General features: G+C 38.9%; 1 protein-coding gene across 2 annotated transcripts in view; it reads left to right on the forward strand.

Moving 5' to 3' along the window:
- Window positions 1-21681, forward strand: part of ITGB1 (integrin subunit beta 1) — a 41463-nt gene that overhangs the window by 13018 nt on the left and 6764 nt on the right. The window contains exons 2-16 of one of the 2 annotated variants that reach the window (XM_046917243.1): window positions 4409-4478; window positions 4714-4799; window positions 6186-6408; window positions 8332-8502; window positions 8761-8999; window positions 9900-10055; window positions 11216-11311; window positions 12171-12260; window positions 13171-13311; window positions 13433-13635; window positions 15430-15668; window positions 17076-17298; window positions 18579-18811; window positions 20500-20666; window positions 21385-21465. In XM_046917243.1, the coding sequence (XP_046773199.1) occupies window positions 4409-4478; window positions 4714-4799; window positions 6186-6408; window positions 8332-8502; window positions 8761-8999; window positions 9900-10055; window positions 11216-11311; window positions 12171-12260; window positions 13171-13311; window positions 13433-13635; window positions 15430-15668; window positions 17076-17298; window positions 18579-18811; window positions 20500-20666; window positions 21385-21459 (2412 nt within the window). In that variant the 3' untranslated portion in view covers window positions 21460-21465. The remainder of the gene's footprint in view (window positions 1-4408; window positions 4479-4713; window positions 4800-6185; window positions 6409-8331; window positions 8503-8760; window positions 9000-9899; window positions 10056-11215; window positions 11312-12170; window positions 12261-13170; window positions 13312-13432; window positions 13636-15429; window positions 15669-17075; window positions 17299-18578; window positions 18812-20499; window positions 20667-21384; window positions 21466-21681) is intronic. The other variant, NM_001039254.3, reaches the window with a different exon arrangement.

Below are 21681 nucleotides of genomic sequence, written 5' to 3' on the forward strand. Positions count from 1 at the left end.
GTGAAGCACTATGTGAGTGGAAGGGATTGTGCCTGTAGTCATTGCATACTCAGCAAATTTGGGTTTGCAGCGAATGATGGTGGCTGCAGAAGGCCTGGCTGGATATCAGGAGTGCTGGTAGCACTGCAGGTTGGTGTTAGAGGTCTGCAGTACATGTTCTATGTTACCAGGTTTGGTCAGTTTTTTCAGATAAGAAAAATGCTGCGTCGTTTCCTTCCATGTCTTTCACAATTGTGACTGGGATTTGTCCTGCCAGTATCTAAAATGCACACTGAAATGCTGGGCCTTTCGCTAAGGCCAGGAAACCTGGAGTGAGTGAAGAGAGAAACTCTTTCAGCATCATATGCATTGAGCCCTGAATTGGGCGTCTCCAGAGAGTATTCAGTTCTGCTTATTTTAGGAATGTGCCTCTTCCTGCTTCTTTTAATAAACAGGCTGGGAGTGGGGGCTGACCCTGCCGGCACTGGTCCTGCACACAGCCCTGGGCTGTGACTGCAGAGCACTGTCCTCTGGCTCGTGCCAGGGCTCTGTTCCTCCATCCCCCTCTGATTCTTCTCACCGCTTCTGCCATGGCAGGGTGAGCATTTCTGCACCCAGAAGCTTAAACCAGCTCCTTGCTGTGCTGGATTAGTGACCGTGTAAACGTGGACTCACTTTCAAAAGAGACTGATTTTGTACAGCACTTCAGAATCAAATTTAAACCCATGAAAGCACTCCATGCCACAAAAATGTCAGCCTTCAAGAAGTGTGAATGCTAGTCCAAAAGTGTGAGTTGTTTACTGATTTCTAGATCTGTAGGTTTAGAGTGGTCTGCGGGGATGTGGCTTGGCTGTCTGTGGGGCAGGCTGTGTGGTTATTGCCTCAGAAAGGTGGCTTCTGCACAGCAACTTTGCTCTTGCCGGATATCTGACCTCGAGATACTTCCCTGGTGTTCTGAAGCGTGGCTGCACGTTTCGGTGTAAAGCTGCACAGCCAGGCATGACTCAGTGCTGCAGAGGCTGATGCCTCAGAGTTTTTAGCTTTTCTTGACAGTGTTTGTTAGCTCCACACCCCATCCGGGCTCTGCTTACAGCATGGATCAGTGCTGCAGTGGCTGAGCGTCTGAGCCATCAGTACTTGATTTCAAGGGAATTGATGCTTCCATAACTTTCATCTGTTTTGTTGGAGTTTCTTTCTCTTGATCCCATTGGCCCAGTTAAGGCTCTAGCTGCAATTCTAAAGCTGCAAAAGGCTTTCGTCCTGCGGAGGAGGAGATTTAATTTTTAAATGTATGATGATTAGCAGAACACAAAGGTGCTGATATTTGATATGCAAATTCAGAATTAGTCTCACTATGGAGAAGTAATATTCCTTCTAATTCCTGTTCTCCCATTGCAACTTGATGAGTCTCTTATTTGAAATTAGAAGCTTCAGGGATTTCCATAAAAGTGGGTTTGTTTTGTTTTGTTTTGTTTTTAAATGCAAAAGGTCTATTTGAGTGTAAGTGTTTGATGAGGCAGTTAGTGAAAAATCTTGGAAAGCAAGTTAAAGAGTTCAAGGTTATGCCCATGTTTGTCTTCCTAAAATACTTAACAAAAATAGATTGCCATTAGCAAACATAGAGAAGTAATTTTAAAATCACTTTTTCAGCACCACATTATTTGCAGCCTATTAAACAGGCTCTGCTGGTCATTTAGCTGTTATATTGGGGGATGTCCGTTCCTGGCAAGCTTACCTTTGAATGCTTCAAACTGCTTTTTTTCAGGGGAAAACATCACCTTTTCAGGGATTTTCTGATATTTTTCCAGGGTTTAATTTAAAAAGGAATGAGTGTAATAGGAAAATTATATAAATCCTGTGCAAAATGTTGTGTTTTTTTTTCTCTAAACAATGAGTTATATTCTGTTGCCACGTTCTGTGGTCAAATGCTGACACACTGTTCAGCTCCCACTCGCGGGATTCCAAACGGGTTTCCGAAGGTTCCTTTTAACTGTCTCGTGTATCCGGGCACTCTTCATTTTGTTGTATGTCCTTAGCATAAAAGCTGCAGCACAGCAGTACCGGGTACTGAGCAGTGACATGCGGGGTGAATGGCCAACGAGGTGCCCGGTGTGCTGGGAGGAGGTTGGCACGCAGCTCTGCTCACATCAATCCCAGCCGCATCCAAATCAGCAGCCCCATACCGAGGTTGTTCAGACCATGGGCAGATGGAAAAGCTGTTAAGTGGGAGATGAGGGAAGTGAGCCCTTCTGGGAGGGCGGGCTGCTCGGTTGCAGCCTTATATGGGAAAGGACGTTTTCCTTGTTAGCTTTACGGGGAGTCGGTGCCCAGAGCTGCATTCATCACGCAGATGCATTTCCACAGGAACATTTCTTTTCCAAATTGTCTTAGTCATAGCTTTAGCACTGTGTCACATCTTTGCTGGCTTATTTATATAGTCTGCGTGGGCTTGCTATACCACTGCTGGTCTGCCCTAAAAAGGTGAACTGTTTATAATTTGGCCAACGAGACAGTACTAAACTAATGCCAGCAGCTTCAGGCTTTTTTCTTACTGAAAAGACCTCCCCATTATGGTCTGTACTTAAAGCTAAACTGCAGGAGCGGCAGTGCGTCCCTTCAGTGGGGGAAGTGTGGTTTGTTAAGTGCAACATACTGTCCGTGAAACCAGGCAAGGAGGAACCTAAATCTCAGCACACCAGTAAGGCTTTCCTCTCAGGGCTGCTGGTCTGATGGGCGTGCTCGTGTTCCTTATGGCTGCTTCCCCTGCTGACCTCCATTCAGGCTCATTCTCCATCTTCTGCCTGCACTTCCTGGATCACAGTAACCCTCCCATCCAGGTTTGCAGTTGCACACATTTGATTTACAAAGAGATGGCCTATAGAGTCCATTTCATAAGGAGTATTCCTGAACGACAAGTTTGCAAAGGAAGGAATTATACCTCTGCAGTGATGGGCAGAGGAAGAAATCAGAGCAGGGTGTGAAGCAGTGCTCCAAAGTTACATCAGATGTAATTCACAGTTCGATTTTGCTGTTCCATTTTGTTACTTGGCTTTTTTTCTTCCTTTTTTCTTTTAACCAAATTTTTTTATGTGCCTTTGCGTGATATCCAGCAAAGTTATTCCACACCATATTTCTCTCAGTTCTCCACTGCCCAAACTTCCCTGGCTCTCTGGCTGCAGGATCTGCTGAAGACAAAAGTGGGCCAAAATGATATGTCAGAAAAAAAAATGAGACATGTAATATTATTGTTGGATACACTTTGTTAACAGAGGGTTGGCTTCTGTTTGAAACCTTCTCCACCAGGTTTGAGAGCAGCTGTCCTGTCTAAGTTATGGGTTTGTGTGTGCAGAGTAACGATTATGAATGGCCCTAAATCAGTGTGCAAAAACCAAAACTCAACTGCTGTGCTAATTTAAGCATCGTTCTCTTTGCTGCTAATTCATATGAATAATGGTATGTCTTCCAGAAAATAGCAGGTTCATTTTAAAGGACTGCCAAGTTTCCTTTTCCTTGGCTAAATTGCAAGATAGCTTTTAGAACAAAAACTTGTTGTGAATTTTGATATTTTTAGGATGCCTGGAAAGGCCACAGTCAGCAGCAACGTTTTAGGACTGCAAAGGAAATTGGCAGCCAGGATCCAAATTCACATTATTATAATGAGCAGAAGAGAAATTAAATTTAAGAAAAAACACCAACGTTTCAAATACGTATAAAAGCTGTGAAAACTATTATTGGAGTAGAAGAAAATCCAGGGGAAGAAATGGTGTATGAAACTGATTTTTAGATCGTAGTTGTGACTCTGGAATCCTGAGATGACTCTGGTATATGAAAGCTCTACACTAATTACTGAACACTGCTGCTCAGTGACCGTAAGTTATGGTTCATAAGCATTCAAATCTTGTTTCACAAAGCAAATAGATTATATAGTCTGCATGTACCTATTGCTCCGGCGGGTTTTCATTAAGGTTTGTAGCTTTGGGAAAAGGGTACGGTGTTTTTTCCTTAATAAGAAAGTTACCCCTTAATTTTCTCTTGTCTAAAGGAGAAAAAAATAGCTGAGTGTATATCAGTGATGCTTTAGGTTACATCTTTTGACAGGAACTCGCTAGTTTGGAGTATAAGGTGCCAAGCTAGGCTGTAAAATGCCTTTTGAAGGTTCCTTGGAAAAGGTTTTGAAAAGGGCCTGGAAGATTTTCTTATATATATTCTGGAATGTGTCTTATAAATGTAGGGTTTGTCCACAAACATGATTGTATCAGATGAAAACACATCCGTCTGTCCAATTGATGTGGACAAGGACGTGTGATTTAAGTATTCTCTGTACCTAATGCCCCAGGGAAGGAACGTAGTTACACATGTAATCTTTGGTGCAACTGGTTTTTTTGCTTGCTAGTCACAATAAATCACACGATCTGGTTTTGTATTTCAGACTAATTTAACATTGCTCACGTGGGCTGGCATTCTCTGTTGCTTGATATGGAGTGGATCTGCTCAGCAAGGTAAATCACTTGACTTCGCTGCTTAATGTTGCTTAAAAACTACATAAATTTAGCAATTACTTAGGATGGTAAATATGCTAGATGGGTTCCAATAGCAATATGTCACTCATGTCTCTTATTAATAACCTGTCTGTAGTTAGAACTTAGTTTATGGGACCAGTATGAGGCAAACTAAAATTATATTCCTGTCAGCACTTCTTTATAAATAAAGTGACCTATCTGTGTTCTTTCATAGGTGGAAGTGACTGCATAAAAGCCAACGCAAAATCATGTGGGGAATGTATACAGGCAGGACCAAACTGTGGTTGGTGTAAAAAAACAGTAAGTATTACACAATTCCTTTCATAGTTTGTTTTCCCCTTGGTTTCAAATTTAATTAAATACTTGGAATGTATAGAAATGCCTATTTTTGTCAGTAGTACTTTCCTGCAGCTCTTAATTGAATCCCTATTTGTACTTAGAAATTCAGTACCCTGATTTTCCCAGTGTTCTGAGTTGAGTAGGTCTTTTCACACCGTGCTTACTTTTCCGTTTCTAAGTGTTAAGTGATTGAAGACTTTACAGACCATCTCATAGCTATTTAAAATCATTCCAGCATGCAGTCTGTCTGGACATATTTAAATATACTCTGACATTAGAGTAAGAGGTAAATTAGGACAGACGTAGGTGGAGTAGAGGAAGAAAGTTGAGGTTTGTTTTTGACAGGAAGATGTTCACGTTTTTGTACATTGGTAGACTTGGGGGTGGGTGACTGGTTGGCGAGGATGGGTTTATTATGGTTGTTAAAGAGAACTGGGAGACTTTGCTGTTTCATCTATAAGATGATGATATGAATTTACTCACATACAACACGTCCTTACTATCCCTCCAATCAATCTGTATGCTTTAGGCATTTCTAGTAAACTGACCTGACTTGAAAATTTGGCCTTAAGCAGTCAGATTTATTGGAGGCTTTCGTCAGCTTCTCATCAGGAGCTGACAAGCTGTAAGATATATTTATTCACATGTATGTTTTGAGGGGAGGGAAAAATGAGATCGACGATCCTCAGTTAGAAACCATATTTATTCCTATTTCAGATTAGAGCTTTTTTGTATGCTTGAAGGAATGGTAATTTGTGCTCAGAGCAAGGCTGGGTGTGGTTTGGTTTAGAGGTTTTTTGTTGTTGTTGCTTTTTTCTTTTTCTTGCTAACAGATCTTACTTTTGGATTGAGTTTCCTTCAATAAAAAAGAATTGTTGCCTGTCTTTTGCCTGCTCTGTCAGTGTATCTCCTTTGTTCTGTTGTGGAGTACTTATATAATCACTAATTAGAGCCTTTCAAAAAAAGTAGTTGAAAGGGAGGGTAGCTGGAAGTAGGCTGTATGAGCAAGTTCACGTAATTGTCAGCTGCATGAAGATGTGAGCTTTTCCCATCAGCTGTAACTTCCAGAGTAGCTGATGTACAGAGATACCCTGCTTCTGCCAGAGATGACATTGGAAATATATCTATTTTCTTTCATCTTGTACACAGATTAGTATACATAGATGCAAACTCCTGGATTAAGCTACAGTCACTGATGCCTTGAGTAAAATGTGAACTACTGTGTTTTATTATTGCATTTTTTTTAAGGATGGAATAATGGTAAAAAGAAAAAAATGCGTTGCAGTGTATAGAATATAACTGATTGCAGAGCTGTAAATGTAATGCTTATTTGTCCATATTTTCTAGGACTTTCTGCAAGAAGGAGAACCAACATCTGCCCGATGCGATGACTTGGCAGCGCTGAAGAGTAAAGGCTGTCCTGAGCAAGATATAGAAAATCCCAGAGGTAGCAAACGTGTGCTTGAAGATAGAGAAGTAACAAATCGTAAGATAGGTGCTGCAGAGAAGCTGAAACCAGAGGCCATTACACAGATCCAGCCACAAAAATTAGTACTGCAACTAAGAGTCGGTAAGGATGGTTTCATTCCAGTTTTTACTTGATTTTCCTGCCACCACAACTGCATTTTGTGTATTAAATGTATAATCATTTTGTTTCAGAAATGATTATTGTTCAGATAATGTGAGTAATAGCAGAACTATTCAGGTTAACCCCAGGTGTTGAGGTACTTCGAATGCTGACAGATTTGTATAAAAGATAAGATAGTTTTTTATCTCGTGTTCTCAATATATCTTCTGAGAAAACCGATACAGATCATAAATATGTCTGTGTGGTTCAGCAGATGTATCGAAAAGATTAGATTCTTTTGTTTTCAGTAATATGCAGTTCATTTTCTGCAGTGCCACTTCTTGGAATGGCCGTGAAGGAGTGTGCAAAAACCTGTTAGGAGAGCACATCCTATTCCTTGAAGTATTCCTGTTGTCCGAAGTCTGCGTGACTGAGCAGAATGGTTTTGCAGTATGCAACAAGATTATCAGTTTGCTATATAAGATAGGTTCCAGGAGTTAAAGAAATGGATACAGAACTGAATTAATGAAAACAGAGCAGTTATGTACCATTTCAAACCCATAAAGAGAGATTTTATTCAGATGGATAGCAGGAAACAAGTCCTGTAGTTCACACAGTGCTTGAACACAGAAGGGACTGTTCTTAAGAAGAGTTCCTAGGTGCTGTAATCCTACGTCCTAAAAATACCTTGCATTTACCTGGGAGAAGAGCCTATACATGGAGCTAGCTGCTTGTAGGGGGCTGCCGTAATAAGTGCAAGATGCTCTGAGGCAGCTTAGCATAACGAGAAGGAAAGAAAAGGAAGGAACAAAAGTCCTTTTGCAGTTTTGGAGTTATCTCTGTTTAGTTCTAGTTACCCTTTCGGCTTCAAGAGGCTAAATAATCATCACCCTATTGACAGTGTTCAGCAGACACATGATGGACCTGGGCAACCAAAACCTAATGACCCAAAAGCTCAGCGCTCAGTTTACAGGCACTTCTCTTGGTCACAGGTTCTCTGATTAGAGACAGTGCATACAGAGAGGATGTTTGTTTTCTGTGCAGGCTCTTTTAAACAGTAGCTAGGGAAAACCCAAATTTTTTTTGTTTGTTCTGTTGCTGCGTGGCTGCCAGATCCATGTGTTCATCTCCTTTACCCACCCTATTTTCCTAATATTAAGCAAATATTTGCTAACTATTGAGCAGACTTAATCAGCAGCAGAATCCTTATTTAACTTTAGTGACTAAAGGATGGGGTGGAAAAAAAGACTTCTAATTCCATTCCTTATTTCATATACAATAGGCAAGAGAATTCTTTTCCATTTAACTTGAGGGCAATTCTGCACTGTCTTCCAGCATCAGAGCAGGACATGTGCTTCTGTTGGCAAAGCTCAGGGCCTGGGCTTCCAATTGCAACAGACAGTAATGGGTTGTCTCACTGCTACTTCTACATTCTCAGTCTATACTCAGTGCGGAGTAACTTTAAATATTCTACCCAGAACTGTTGTATTTTTTATAAACCTATTTTAACACTGTTATTCCTAAACTAAACCCTTAGAATTCCTGCAGTCATCTTGGATGCAAATAGATATGGAAAATTGGTGTTATTAGACCTTACAGGAGCCTTGTTAAAATTATGGCAAGCATCAAGATTTAAAACTGCAGTAAGTAAGAAAGGCTCGATTTGTGGCAGGCTGGTATCTTCTGTGGGGAGATAGAATGCCTTAGCTGTGTGGTGCTGGGCATCTGAAAGAAATGCTCTGTGAGGTTTTTTTCATTGTAATTCAGTGTTAATCGTATCAATTAACAGAAGAAAAAATCACCATTAATTAGTTCAAAACCTCCATCAATATCTGTAAGGCTTGACTTTAAAAGGCGTTTTTTCTGCTGTTGTGCTTCTTGTGGAATTTGTAATGGCTTCTGTTTGTTGTTTAATCCGTGAAACAGGGGAACCGCAAACATTTTCATTAAAATTTAAGAGAGCTGAAGATTACCCCATTGACCTTTATTATCTTATGGACCTCTCCTATTCTATGAAAGATGATTTAGAGAATGTGAAAAGCCTTGGCACAGCTCTGATGCGTGAAATGGAAAAAATAACCTCAGATTTTCGAATTGGTAAGAAAGATTTGTTATTGAAATGTTTCCTTCTTGATGGTTTTCACACCATTACGTATGGAGACCTTTTTTAAAGCCAGCAATACTGTGACAGAATAGAATCTATTGAGCAATGTGGAAATATGTGTCAGAGAAAGGAGAATGTAAACAAGTATGAGAAGCATTTCTAACATCAGAACACCTATAATGAATTTGCATTCTGTAAATAATTGAGCTACATTCTTCAGCTCACAGAGTTTTTCTCTTTTTTTTTCTTAGGATTTGGCTCTTTTGTGGAGAAAACTGTGATGCCATATATAAGTACAACACCAGCCAAACTGAGAAATCCTTGTACAGGTGACCAGAACTGTACGAGTCCGTTTAGCTATAAAAATGTGCTCAGTCTTACTAGTGAAGGAAATAAGTTCAATGAGCTTGTAGGTAAACAGCACATTTCTGGGAATCTGGATTCTCCTGAAGGTGGATTTGATGCAATAATGCAAGTTGCTGTTTGTGGGGTAAGCATGTACTGGTTTTCTTAAAGTGACATGTTCTAAATTGTTGCTCAGTTAGATGAAATGTAACAATAATACGGCCTCGGTGTTCATGGCGGCTGGCCTGATGTTTCAGTTTGTCCCACTTCTGATAGCAATATAAGGTACCCCAGGCAGACTGTATGAATACATGGACTTGTTTTGTGTAGGCATGCAGTGAATGGATGAAAGCAGCACATGTGAAGCATATGGTCACAGGTTGTGTTCACAGAAGATGAATGCATTCCAAAATTGATGTTTTTAAAGGTTTCTGTAAAAGAAAAGTCCAATTCTGCTCACAAGTGTATGGAGTTGTGAACTGGCAGTTATGCTCCAATTATTTCAGTGTTATACGCTGCTTCTAGCTCAGGTTTCAGAGCAGCTTGATGAGTGGTAATTTCTACCAGCTTCTTAGACAGAAGTAGATCAAAACAAGACTGTTGTATGTTTTCAGAGTTCATATCCAACTCACTGCTGCCTTTCACGTTTCTGATCTGACAGACAGTTCTATGTTCCTATGCTATACGAACTGCCCAAAAATGATATCCAAGGCTACTCTTTGTTGCTGTATTGTTACACTGATGATCAGTGGTGTCAGGACTTCCTGAAGCAATCCAGAGTCTTGTTTGAAAAGAGCAGAGAGAGTGTTCATTACCTTTGGTGAAAATCCTGCAGCAAATATTTTAGAGCACACGAATATAAGTGCTTATAATGTTTGAGTGAATTATGGAATTTCCAGGATGATGCCTTTATTGTGTGGCTTCTCCTAAGTTTATCAGGCACTCTCTGCTTTATCATGCACTTACCTCTTCAGTGTTGCTCCATATTGCTCAAAAAGAGTGGTACAAAATACTTAAACTGGTTGTTGTTTTTTTTTTTCCTAAGGACCAGATTGGATGGAGAAATGTTACAAGGCTGTTGGTGTTTTCCACAGATGCTGGATTTCACTTTGCAGGAGATGGTAAACTTGGTGGAATTGTTTTACCAAATGATGGGAAGTGTCACCTGGAAAATAATATGTACACAATGAGCCACTATTACGTAAGTCTTTACTTTGTCTTTAACTTTGTCTTTTACTTTGTCTTTGTCTTTAATTAAATCAATTAAGTCAACTGGCATATTTTCTGAACGCTACATCTTTTGAAATGTACCCTTTTGCCTCTATATTAAATCAAGTGACTTCTGCATGAGAAAGGCAAAACTGCAAGAGTTGATGTTGTCATGGTTGGAAAACTTTGGGAAATGTCAACTTTCATTTGTGGTGGTTAATAACTCTGCTCATCCACTGGCAAACTGTGCTGCTGGCTCTGTCCTGTTATTTCATTCTTTCACTGTTATTTGTGTTTAGAAGTATTTCTACTACTGCCCAGTTATACGTAGTGTCATACTTAGCTTCTTTGGGACCCAGATGATAGAATCACCTGTAATTAGTCTCTGTTCATGAGGGTTGGCTTTTTTATTTGATTTTATTTCATTTTTAAGTCTGGTAGGCATTTTGAGTCATTTGAGCATGAGCTCTCACTGACTGAGTATGCTGCTCATAATTATGCACTAATTGCTAATTGAAATTCTGTAGAATCCTAAGACTGCTTGAAATCTCACAATGCCGAATTTATGGTAAGTAGGTTAGCAGCATGGCCACTCTGGTTTATTTGAGAGGTGGAGTAGAGGAAAGGTGAAAAGAAAAACATTTACTGAATAGGGTAAACACAGTAAGCCTTACCAAGTTTGCACGTCTATATATTCCTAAATTTGAGTGTTTCTTCGGTGACAACTTAAAATTTATTCAGTTTTATTTAATATTTTCTTTTTGAAAAAGTACCAGAAGTGGTTTTCATGGTATGAAGTCAAATACCTTTTCACAAATGTATGGAAAAATATTGAAGGTAACTTTGTGAGAATATTGAAATTAGGAACTGGAGGATTTCAGCGTCAGGCAATATGACAGCATTTCTGTTGTCCCTTCCAAAATCAGCTCTCTCCCTGGGGCATATATGGAATCTTTTCAATGGATATTGGTTTGCAGGGGTGGCTTTGATTTGGAGCTGTAAGATAAGCTGGTAGTTGGAAGTCTGACGAATGCTTCTAAAATTATTTTGTATTTATAACATCAATATGTTGATTATTTTCTACTGTGTAATCATAACTTTGTATCATAACTTTGGTTTGCTTTATTTACTTATTTATTTTAATTTAAACAGGATTATCCCTCTATTGCTCATCTGGTACAGAAGCTTAGTGAGAACAATATTCAGACAATTTTTGCTGTTACTGAGGAGTTTCAGGCAGTTTATAAGGTAAGGATATATAATGCATTTTCTGATCTCTGAGCTTCTTTCCCCTCAAGAGACTGACAACTAAGAGACTGACTTAGATCTGGACTGAATTTATTAAAGTTGCTTGTTATGAAATTAAAAGAAGTACGGATGGAAGTGATCACAAAACCAGTATTTTGCTCTTCGTGCTTTCATTATTAAGCTTCTCCCCTTCTCCCCACTCGTTCAAAGTGATGCTGTGTATGTAATTTCCAAAGAGAAAATGGATCTTGTACTTCTTAAGAAAAGAATTCTCCTTGACTTTCTTAGTAAGTAAAAGTAGGAGGAGAATGTATTTGCAATGCTTCTTTTTATGAATGTTTTTACAGCAAAATAGTTTAGGAAAGTGTAGCCACTTATGAAGGAACACATTTTGTTCTTTGTGATCTGTTTATATTCCTCGTGGTTAAAGTTAACTAAACTGCTGCATATGATTATGAAATAGGAAATGACTGTGTGAAGGAGATGCATTTTTTTCCTCCTTTCAAATTTTAAGGGTTTTTTTTCTTCTGGAAATCACAAATTGTATGCCTATCTCTAGAAGTGTTGTGCTTCTTTTTTAAGATCATGAAGATTTGTGGCTAATTTTTGCAAGAGAATATCTTCATTTTATTCTATTACAGTAACATCAATGCCTTAATTGCCAAATTTAAGTGAAGTGCAGAAGAAAAAGGTGAATATTTGTTTATACCATTCTTTGTATGATCTCAAAAATCTGACACCACTTCAGCCTTATTTTTTGAAGTAATGCACCACCATCAGACACACATCTACAGTGCAATTTATACTTGGATTGTTAGCAAGGCTGTAATTTTCCTTTTACTTTCATAAATATTTACAGGAACTGAAAAACCTGATACCAAAATCAGCAGTGGGAACGTTGTCTTCCAATTCCAGCAATGTCATTCAGTTGATCATTGATGCATACAATGTAAGTTCAAATCTTGTTTGCATGGTATTTGTTTTCCTTGCTTCTACACTGTTACGAATTTTTCCATGGTGGATTTTAAGTTTTTCTACAAAATAGGAGGTTAGTATTGTGAAGGATAAACATAAAACTACATCAGACATTCAGACACTGACAATAGAGATTAGATGGCTACAGAGATTCACTGTTACAGTTATTTCAAACACAAATAGAAAGAAGTTATCATCATTTTTATCCCTTGAAAAAGAAGACACAAACAAACCTGTTTCTTTAGAGCCTTCAGATTTTTACCTACCCTTCTTTCATACGGAAAAGTGGAGGGCCACTTTCCACTCTCTCGACTCCAAGAAAAATGTTTCCATCAACATCAGTGGCTCCTACATTTGGACCCAGAGTATTTTCCTCATAGCTGTGCTGTACCAACAAGCACCATTCCCCCTTTGGAGCACACGGCACAAACAAATGTCTCCCAATGCCCACGTGTAGCAGAGCTGAGGTATGATAAAGGATCACCTGGCGTGGCCATGGACAGCCCTGAGCTGGGCTTTCTGGGCACCCCAGCACTGCCCAGCCCCAAGAGTGTCTCTCCCTGCTGGGCACAAGGCAGACTCCACAACATTTCCCTCTGCCCACAGCAAACCTTGAGGGGGAGCGTCCTGCTTGGATTCTGTTGTGTTCAGAGCCAGAGCCAGCTCATGTTATGAGAGCCACTGGGCATAACACACATCAGGACTGGGAGTAAGTCCCAAAGCCTCTTTTGCTCATTTTCCCACACGTGCTGCACTTCTCCATGTATAGATGGCTCTGCATCAGTAGGAGAGTCAGAGAGCTACCTTGCTCAGACTGTCCTGGATTTTTCCATTAAAATGGTTTTGCAACTCCATTCTAAGTTAGCTAATAACTACTGGTTTAGTCCCTTTCTTCAGAGGTGATCCTGGAAAACAGTAAGCTACCAAAAGAAGTGACAATCAGTTACAAATCATACTGCAAGAATGGAGTGAATGACACGCAGGAAGATGGAAGAAAATGTTCCAACATTTCAATAGGAGATGAGGTAACTACCAATGCACGTGCTGCTCTCAAATTTCATTTAATATCTCTGGTGCTTAGTGCTTTCTTCCTTTAGTACAAAGTTCTTTTTAATAATGTGACACTCCATTTATTTTTGTTTGCAGGTTAGGTTTGAGATTAACGTAACAGCAAATGAATGTCCAAAGAAAGGACAAAATGAAACAATTAAAATTAAACCACTGGGGTTCACTGAAGAAGTGGAAATTCATCTCCAGTTCATCTGTGACTGTCTGTGTCAAAGCGAAGGAGAACCTAACAGCCCTGCCTGCCACGACGGAAATGGGACATTTGAATGTGGTGCATGCAGGTAGATAAACAGACAGCTTACTTATCTTTGCAAAAGGGAAATATGAGCTATACCTTTGTTTCCTTAACTGAAGTTTATTTGAGTTTAATAGTTTTTGAGTGAAAGAACAAGAATTATTGTTACAATCCTGTTTCCTGTGGGGCATTTTGACATATCTCATATCTGCAAATACTCTGTGCTAGAAGTCATAGTGTTAGATTGATACTGTTGTACAAGTCAGAATTAGAATTCGGCCTTTATTTAATCCCTTAAATCCCTTAGCTGATATAGGGCTTAATGCTTTTTTTTTATTTCCCACATTTAATTTTACAAGTGTGTTTATGGTAGAGAAAATTAATGATTACTTTGTGATATTTTTGCAAATACTCATACTGGTTTAATTTTATCTTTCTAATGTAAAGTCTACTGATTTCAAGAAGTTCAGAGACTTTCTAGTTTGTGATAGGAGGTCCTACCCAAATTGGCACCAATTGCTTCAAAGAAGGGAGAAGTGAAAAGAGTAGCCTTTTATTTTATTACTTATCCCCCCCTTGCTCTCTTTTCCATGCTTTACTTGGAACTTTTGGGGGCCTTATTACAGTATTTTTTCCAACTGCATACATCTGTAAATCTTTAGGAATTCATATAATCATTTGTCTAACTATGCTTTTGGAACTTCCATTATTTCCCATTATACTGGATTTTCTGGAGTTAAATGCCAGCTGGAGAGCAGTTGAATATCTACTTAATAAGTCGGGGTTTGAGCCATTTTTTCCCAAGAAACAGACAGCAAAAATGAAAAGCATTTCTCGTTGGAAACCCTTGAGACATGAATGGTAAGAGCTGAATGCAATTAAGTACTTCCCTAGGAAAACAGGATCCAGGACTTCAGGGAGCTGCACTGGATGGTTCCTGCTCAGTAAACTGCATCTATAAATAAATAAAAATATAAAAACGAAAGTTACAAATCTTGTTCTTAAAACTTTGTGACTATTTATAAAAAATAAGGAAAAAGTTATTGACTTCTAGCTTATGGGACTTTGAGTATAGGACAGTCTTCCTGGTGAGGCTGGTGACAGTAGCTTGAATGCTTGAAAGACTGAGGTATGACTAACTCCTGAGTATTAAGTAAGCTGAGGAATAAGCTATTTCAGACCATATGCAGTAGATAAACTGCTTAATTTTGCAGTTATTTTTTATGTTCTCTTTAAATAATGTAAGCAGCTTCTCCCATCGTTGTCCATAGAAGGAGTTATTAAACTTAGCATCACTGTTACTATGTGTCTCCGTGGTTTGTTGCAAGGGTAAAACCTCCAGGTAAGAACAGCATTTTGCTTTTGCAACAGGAGCAGTTTTGTGATGGAAGCATTTTCTCTGATTGTCTTTTTGACAGCAGCTTGTCAATAGCTGAATAAGAATAACCTCCATTTACTCATCAGTGTTTTTGCCTTGACGATGGGAAGGCTGAATCCCAGTGGTCCCAGTTGAATTTGCTGGTGCTCAGCAGCTCTAAAGATCAGCTGCTCCCCTGCCTAATTGCTGTTCTTGGGAGAATTCTTTCACTGAAAGTTGACAGCACCTACATTGAGCAGTTATTGTCACTTAAAAGTAGTTATGGTTCTGTCACTCTAGAGAGGAATTAATAGTGGTTATGTGGCAATCTAGCTAGGGGTGTTGACACTTTTTCTCACCTGGAAAACGTTGTCAATATAAGACCACCTTCATCCAGCTAAATCCAGCAGCTTCAAGAGCTGTTTTATTTGCCCAGAGAGGTTGTAGATTTTCACATTTTTCAGTCATGTTCTTACCTTGCAGATGTAATGAAGGACGTATCGGAAGACTTTGTGAATGTAGTACAGATGAAGTAAATAGTGAGGATATGGATGCTTACTGCAGAAGGGAGAACAGTACAGAAATATGCAGCAACAATGGAGAGTGCATTTGCGGACAGTGCGTATGCAAGAAAAGAGAAAACACCAACGAAGTGTATTCTGGCAAATATTGTGAATGTGATAACTTCAACTGCGATCGATCAAACGGTTTGATCTGTGGAGGTGAGAAATTACTTCAGACTTCTCTGTAAGAAAACTGGCCAATAGTTTACAAATCTGTCAATCGTAGCCTGTAAAGTAGTTGTACTTAGCTTAAAAATACATAGCTATGTGATAACAGAGGTAATATGCAGAGTTTCAGTGGTTGAAAACATCTGTCTATTAATAAAACAGCTCTTTGCAGTCATGAGCATAGAGTGTTTTTACACATTTCATCTTCCTTGAATCACAGCTCCAAGAAGGATGTAACCTGAATTTGACTTCTGCTGTTTATTACAGAGTTATCCTCAGATATTATAGTAAAGAATGCTGAGACAACTGTCCCAACATTATAAAGTTATACTGGGTCAGTGTAACCACTGTGTCAATAGAAAGAGGTAGTGACCCCAGCTTATTTGTAATAGTGTTTGATTTGGTGCTTGACAAGATACCAGTGAGATGCTATCTTGAGACTATTCTGAAAGGTGAGTGAAGCTTAGAATGTGCAAGACCCAGGGAGACTCCTTAAGTGCTTGAAACAAGACTCTACATGGCAGTTAATTCTGAGATCAAAAGCAATTTAGAAAATCCTTTAGCACCTAAGGTCTGAGTTAATACTGATGCACATATTTTTGTCCTTTAACTTCCTTAGGCTCCTTTATATGTGGAAGTATGCAACGGGTATATAACCACTACTTCAGTTTTGACTGTGATCCAAAAATAAAAGAAAGAAGCCACTAAACTTTAACTGAATTAAGAGAATACCTATTCTGCCTGATTTATTCAGAATACGCCTGTTGTTCATCAGCTGTCCAAAGGATAGGAGCGATGGTGGTGTTGTCCTGAGACATGTGGTGACAGATGAGCATTGAGCTAAATGCTTTATTTTCCGTGGAGATGGAGAGATGTAGGCATAGATCTTTCCATCCAAACTGCCCCGTTGGGGATGCAAGTTGCAGCACCTGAATGAGGTGCTAGGGAGCCAAAGGTCTTCCGTTTTTCTTTGATATGAAGTCTAAGATCTTTTTAGATCTTACTTTATACAATTATGTAAAGATAGGTTCAGAGACAGTAGAGCAGTGCATCTACAGAATTTTCAGCTGAAGCAATACTGTGATGCTCTCTGCCCACGAAGTACTGCCATCACATTACGCTGTTCTTGATCAGCTGTCCCAAATCTTATTTCATTTATGAAAGGAAATCCAAATGTAGGATACTGGCAAAAGGAGAGAAACCTGTGTAGGTAGAGTTTCTTTCAAGTAATTAAAACTTAATCTGTAGCTCTTTTGCTTCATTAGTGCCATCCTTTTTTGGCCACCGGGGTTCTTTCTTCCCTGTGTCTATCCTAAGGTGGCAAACATTTGTTTCTTACCGTCATAAATGTGTTTAATGTTAGACTTCATTTCACTGAAATATCTTTTCAACGCACAGGAAATGGTATCTGCAAATGCAGAGTGTGTGAGTGTTTCCCCAACTTCACCGGCAGTGCTTGCGATTGTTCTTTGGATACCACTCCATGCATGGCAGGGAACGGACAGATATGCAACGGAAGAGGAACTTGTGAATGTGGCACTTGTAATTGTACAGATCCCAAATTCCAAGGCCCCACATGTGAGATGTGTCAGACTTGCCTTGGTGTCTGTGCAGAGCACAAGTAAGTAATTAGAGAGCCAAATCCCAGCTTATGTTTGTTTGGCTTTGTGATACATACTTATGCTGAATATTGAAAATGAGGCTTTTGATACTGTGCTCTCTCCTATCCTGAAATGTAGGAATATCATGTAATCCCTTTAGATAAACGAAGTTGTTGGATGAGCATCAAGAAATACAAAATAAACAGTATTTTGATTGCTCCCAGATAGGCTATTTATCTCTTAAATTATTTCCCTGCTGTTTTGTTGTTGTTGTTGTTGTTATGCACAGAAAAGTGTGTGTTGTTAAATCAGTTTTATCCATTCAGATTGCTTTGACTGACTTGGACAGGTTACAGCTTTCGTGTATGGGTCCTAACAACCAACATTCTGCAGAGCTGAAGAAAGCATAGGCCGTAGTGCAGCAGGCCGGGAAGTCCCATCTTGGCCTTTTGAAGTTCACATAGCAAAAATAAGCACAAGTACACTGCTGTCTCCAGAGCAGTTAAAATTTCAGCTAAGCTCTTTCTTAAGACTTCTGTTTTATTTTAAGTCGTTTAAAAAAAAAACAACAACAACTTATTGAAAGAATGCTATTGTGCTGTTATTATTTAATAGATTATTGAATTATTGATTATTCTTGATAGCCAAAAACTAAACCTTGATCTGTGAGAGCCAATGAGATTTGCATCCCTGTGTTAGGAAATCCAGGTTTTTGGAAGAGAAGGATTTTCTGCATGCAAAGTTTTGAACTAAGTTTGTGATTGGTGGCTGTGCTGACTCCTGGCATTAAGGATTCTCTCAGCTGCTATAAAACTCCTGATCAGTCTGCTTTTTTTCAGTGATGTATTCAGAGTGATAACTTATCATAAAGCTCCTCACCCAGTTTGTCCTTTATAATCCAGTAGCTCAGATAGTGTTCTATTGCAAACCTTCTGTTCCTGCTCTAGCTTGTCTGAGAGTATTCGTTCTCCTGGTGGAAATGTTGGAAAAAGTTTTAGGTATCATTCCTTTTAGACATTTAGTTCCTTTAGGCTGGTTGGTTGGTTTTTTCCCCTCCCTATCCTTGAAGCTCGTGAGTCATATTGTTAAAGAGCAATTTGGTACAGCAGGTCTTTGTTAATCTAAAGGTATATCAATGTTCTGACTGGTAAAAAGTCATGTCTTTATTTTTTTTCTGGTTTTAATATCAATGTTTGTTTGTTTGTTTTTCTTTTTCTCCTTTACATTTCCTTACATTAAATGCTAGAAAGCTTTTGTGAACATTTGAGAAAGCATTGTTTCTGATTATGTATTTCCACAGGGACTGTGTTCAGTGCAGAGCTTTTGAGAAGGGAGAAAAAAAGGAAACGTGTTCTCAGGAATGCATGCATTTTAACATGACACGGGTAGAAAGTCGAGACAAATTGCCACAGCCCGGCCAGCCCGATCCGCTGTCTCACTGCAAAGAAAAGGACGTTGATGACTGCTGGTTCTACTTCACATACTCTGTCAATTCCAATGGTGAAGCCAGTGTCCATGTGGTAGAGACTCCAGGTATGAAACCTAATGCTGCCTTCTCTTCCTTCACCTTAATTCTCACAGATGCTGTATACTACAAAGTAGCACTGTTTGTTTTGCTTGAGTTGCATTGAGAAACTGTATCTGTTCCCTGTGTGAGAGATGCGGATATCCAGAACCCAAGTGGCATTTTAAAAATCTAAGTCTCTCTAGATCTGTTTTTTCTAAGCTTTAGGCTGACAGATACAAGTTTGGGGTTTTGTTTGTTTTTTAAAGTCAGTGAGATATGTAAGTTTGTTTTTCGTGTGTTTCATATTTCTGTTTGGTACCTCTGGGCTTGTATTACCTGTCCTGGAGCAACTTGTAAATACCTGAACTTTGCTTTCTGTTTTTTGACTGAGCTTATAGTGCACGTTAGAAGTAGTAGTGCATGTGGATTTTTGTTGCCCTTTTTGATTTTTAACAAAAGGGAACCAGTCTTGGACCCAAAGGGGGAAAAAAAAAACCACTCAGCTTTTTATAAGCCTTACACAAAATATAAGCCTTATTTGTGTGTTGATACGCTTAGAACTCCACAAGGAATTTTTGGATCTGATCACTTGGATGATCATCTCTTAATACCCATCAGTGGTTAAATTCTTCTCTGAGTTAAATAGCACTTCTAATTAAGAATGTTTTAAATTCTCTAGAAATGTATTCTAAAGCACTGAGCCCCATGTTCTCTTAGAACAAGTCAACACACGCCCAGTATGTATGGAACCTGGCCTTTTCTTCCCAGATAAATTTATGTTGCCATAGACAAGAGTGGAACCAAGCCATCTTGCAGCAGCAGGAGGAACCATGATGTTGTATGATGTGTGGGCACTAGAGGAACAAGCTCTGTCTGGCAGAGCTGGGTTTGGTGGAGCAGATGTTCATCCCTTACTCATTCCCAAAGAGTCCCTGCCCTATCTCTTCTCACTTCTCTCACCCTACAGTGTCATCTACCAAGACTAGGATTAGGAGTCCACAGTTTGTGTGGAATCACTGTTCATGTGGACATAGGGGTAACAGGACTTCTCTTTGCTTGTGATACCTTCAGTCAATGCCTTGAGCTCTACAGAAGCCCTTCATCAGTTTTTGACTATTGAGAATTTTTCTTTAACTGGGTTAATTTTGAGGTTATTTTTGCCCATTAGTTAACACATTTTTTAACTGTGTTATTATTTTCAAACATACATTTACTTTAATATTTTCATCCAAAAATGTGGCTTTATCTTCGGCAGAGATCAATTCCCAAAATGAGAAAATATCCTAAAAAAAACTGTCCCATAGAAGTAAAGTGTTAATTGCTAAATATATAGAAATAAGTAATAGAACTAATCTGGGATAAAAAAGAGGATCACCATTTCCTTATAATGCTATCTATAGAGGCTGTTGACTGACAAACTAGACATTTGTCCCTCTAGCACCATCTTTGATTCAGAGCTCCTGCATGTTTAAAATACAACCGGTAGTTATTTGATCCGACTACTCTAAATGAACTAAAAATTAGAAGGAAAAAACGTGGAACGTCCCAAAGATGTACCGTTCCAAACTTCTGTAATTTGACATGAAAGTAGTGTTAGCATTTCTCAGATATTTGAAGTAATGGCTTCAGTACAAACTGAACATTTTAAAAGCATCTGAATAGTCATTACCTTTTCCATTTTGTAAAGTCATGTTTCTCTTGTTCTGTACCCTAGAATGCCCTAGTGGCCCTGACATCATACCCATTGTAGCTGGCGTGGTTGCTGGAATTGTTCTTATTGGACTTGCATTGTTATTGATTTGGAAACTACTGATGATCATTCATGACAGGAGAGAATTTGCTAAATTTGAAAAGGAGAAGATGAATGCCAAGTGGGATACGGTAAGCTGGGAGGCTTTTATCTCTATAAAAGCTATGATAGTTGGCGAGGAATAGATTTCTTCTGTTCATGTGCCCGTTGTGTTTCACATTTGTTTCTCCATAGGATAGGAATTTCTCCCAGTTCCTCCTTTTTGTTTCAGGTTGTTTTTCCATAGGGCAGGAATGCAGAGGTATCCTTATTTTAAGCTGACTTGAAACAAGTGTAATTTGTTATTAATAACGAATTAAATAAATAAATAGAACAGACCTCTTCAAGAAGTACATCCTGACTTAGAAAAGTGAGTAGTAACTTCAGTTGGAATAAAATTTCAGAGAGAAAATGTGATGGTGACAGAATAGCTCCACGAGAGATTTCATGAACTGGTCACAAAACAATGATAACTACTGGTTTGTTGAAATCTTCTCAACCTCTTGACAACAGAAAAAATTATGTAAGACAAGTAAGCCTTTGGTCCGTAGGCTTAGGCATGCTTTTGGGTTTCTGCTATGGGAAAATGTAGGCATCTGCTAATTCCTGTGTACGCCACATGAGAAGAATTTTTAAAAAATCTCTTAGGAAATCCTTTTATTTAAGGAAATGAATTAGTTCTACGCTGGAAAAAATGTTACTAACACTTTCCTTTTCATATATGTAGCATGATTTTTTTGGGTGATACTTGAGAATGTTACTTTTTTTTCCTGTTGAATTATTTGAAATTGACCATTTCTTTTACTTCAGCAAGAAAACCCAATATACAAGAGTCCTATTAACAATTTCAAGAACCCAAACTATGGACGTAAAGCTGGTCTCTAAGTCTCAGTTTGTATCTTCTTTCATTTTCTTCCTTTTGTTTCCTTTGCATGTCACTTCAAACTCACTGTGTGTCACAGTCAGTTAATCACAATTTGAGTCTTGCACAGTTTATCTACTGCTGCTTTGGTTCTGGGGTTTTAAAGAATGCAATTAGAAAATCTAACTTGTTTTGACAGAAGGATTGCTTACTTACTAATATCACCAGTACTGGCTTACAAAACT

This window comes from Gallus gallus, chromosome 2 (assembly GCF_016699485.2).
Source record: "Gallus gallus isolate bGalGal1 chromosome 2, bGalGal1.mat.broiler.GRCg7b, whole genome shotgun sequence".
Taxonomy (NCBI): Eukaryota; Metazoa; Chordata; class Aves; order Galliformes; family Phasianidae; genus Gallus; species Gallus gallus.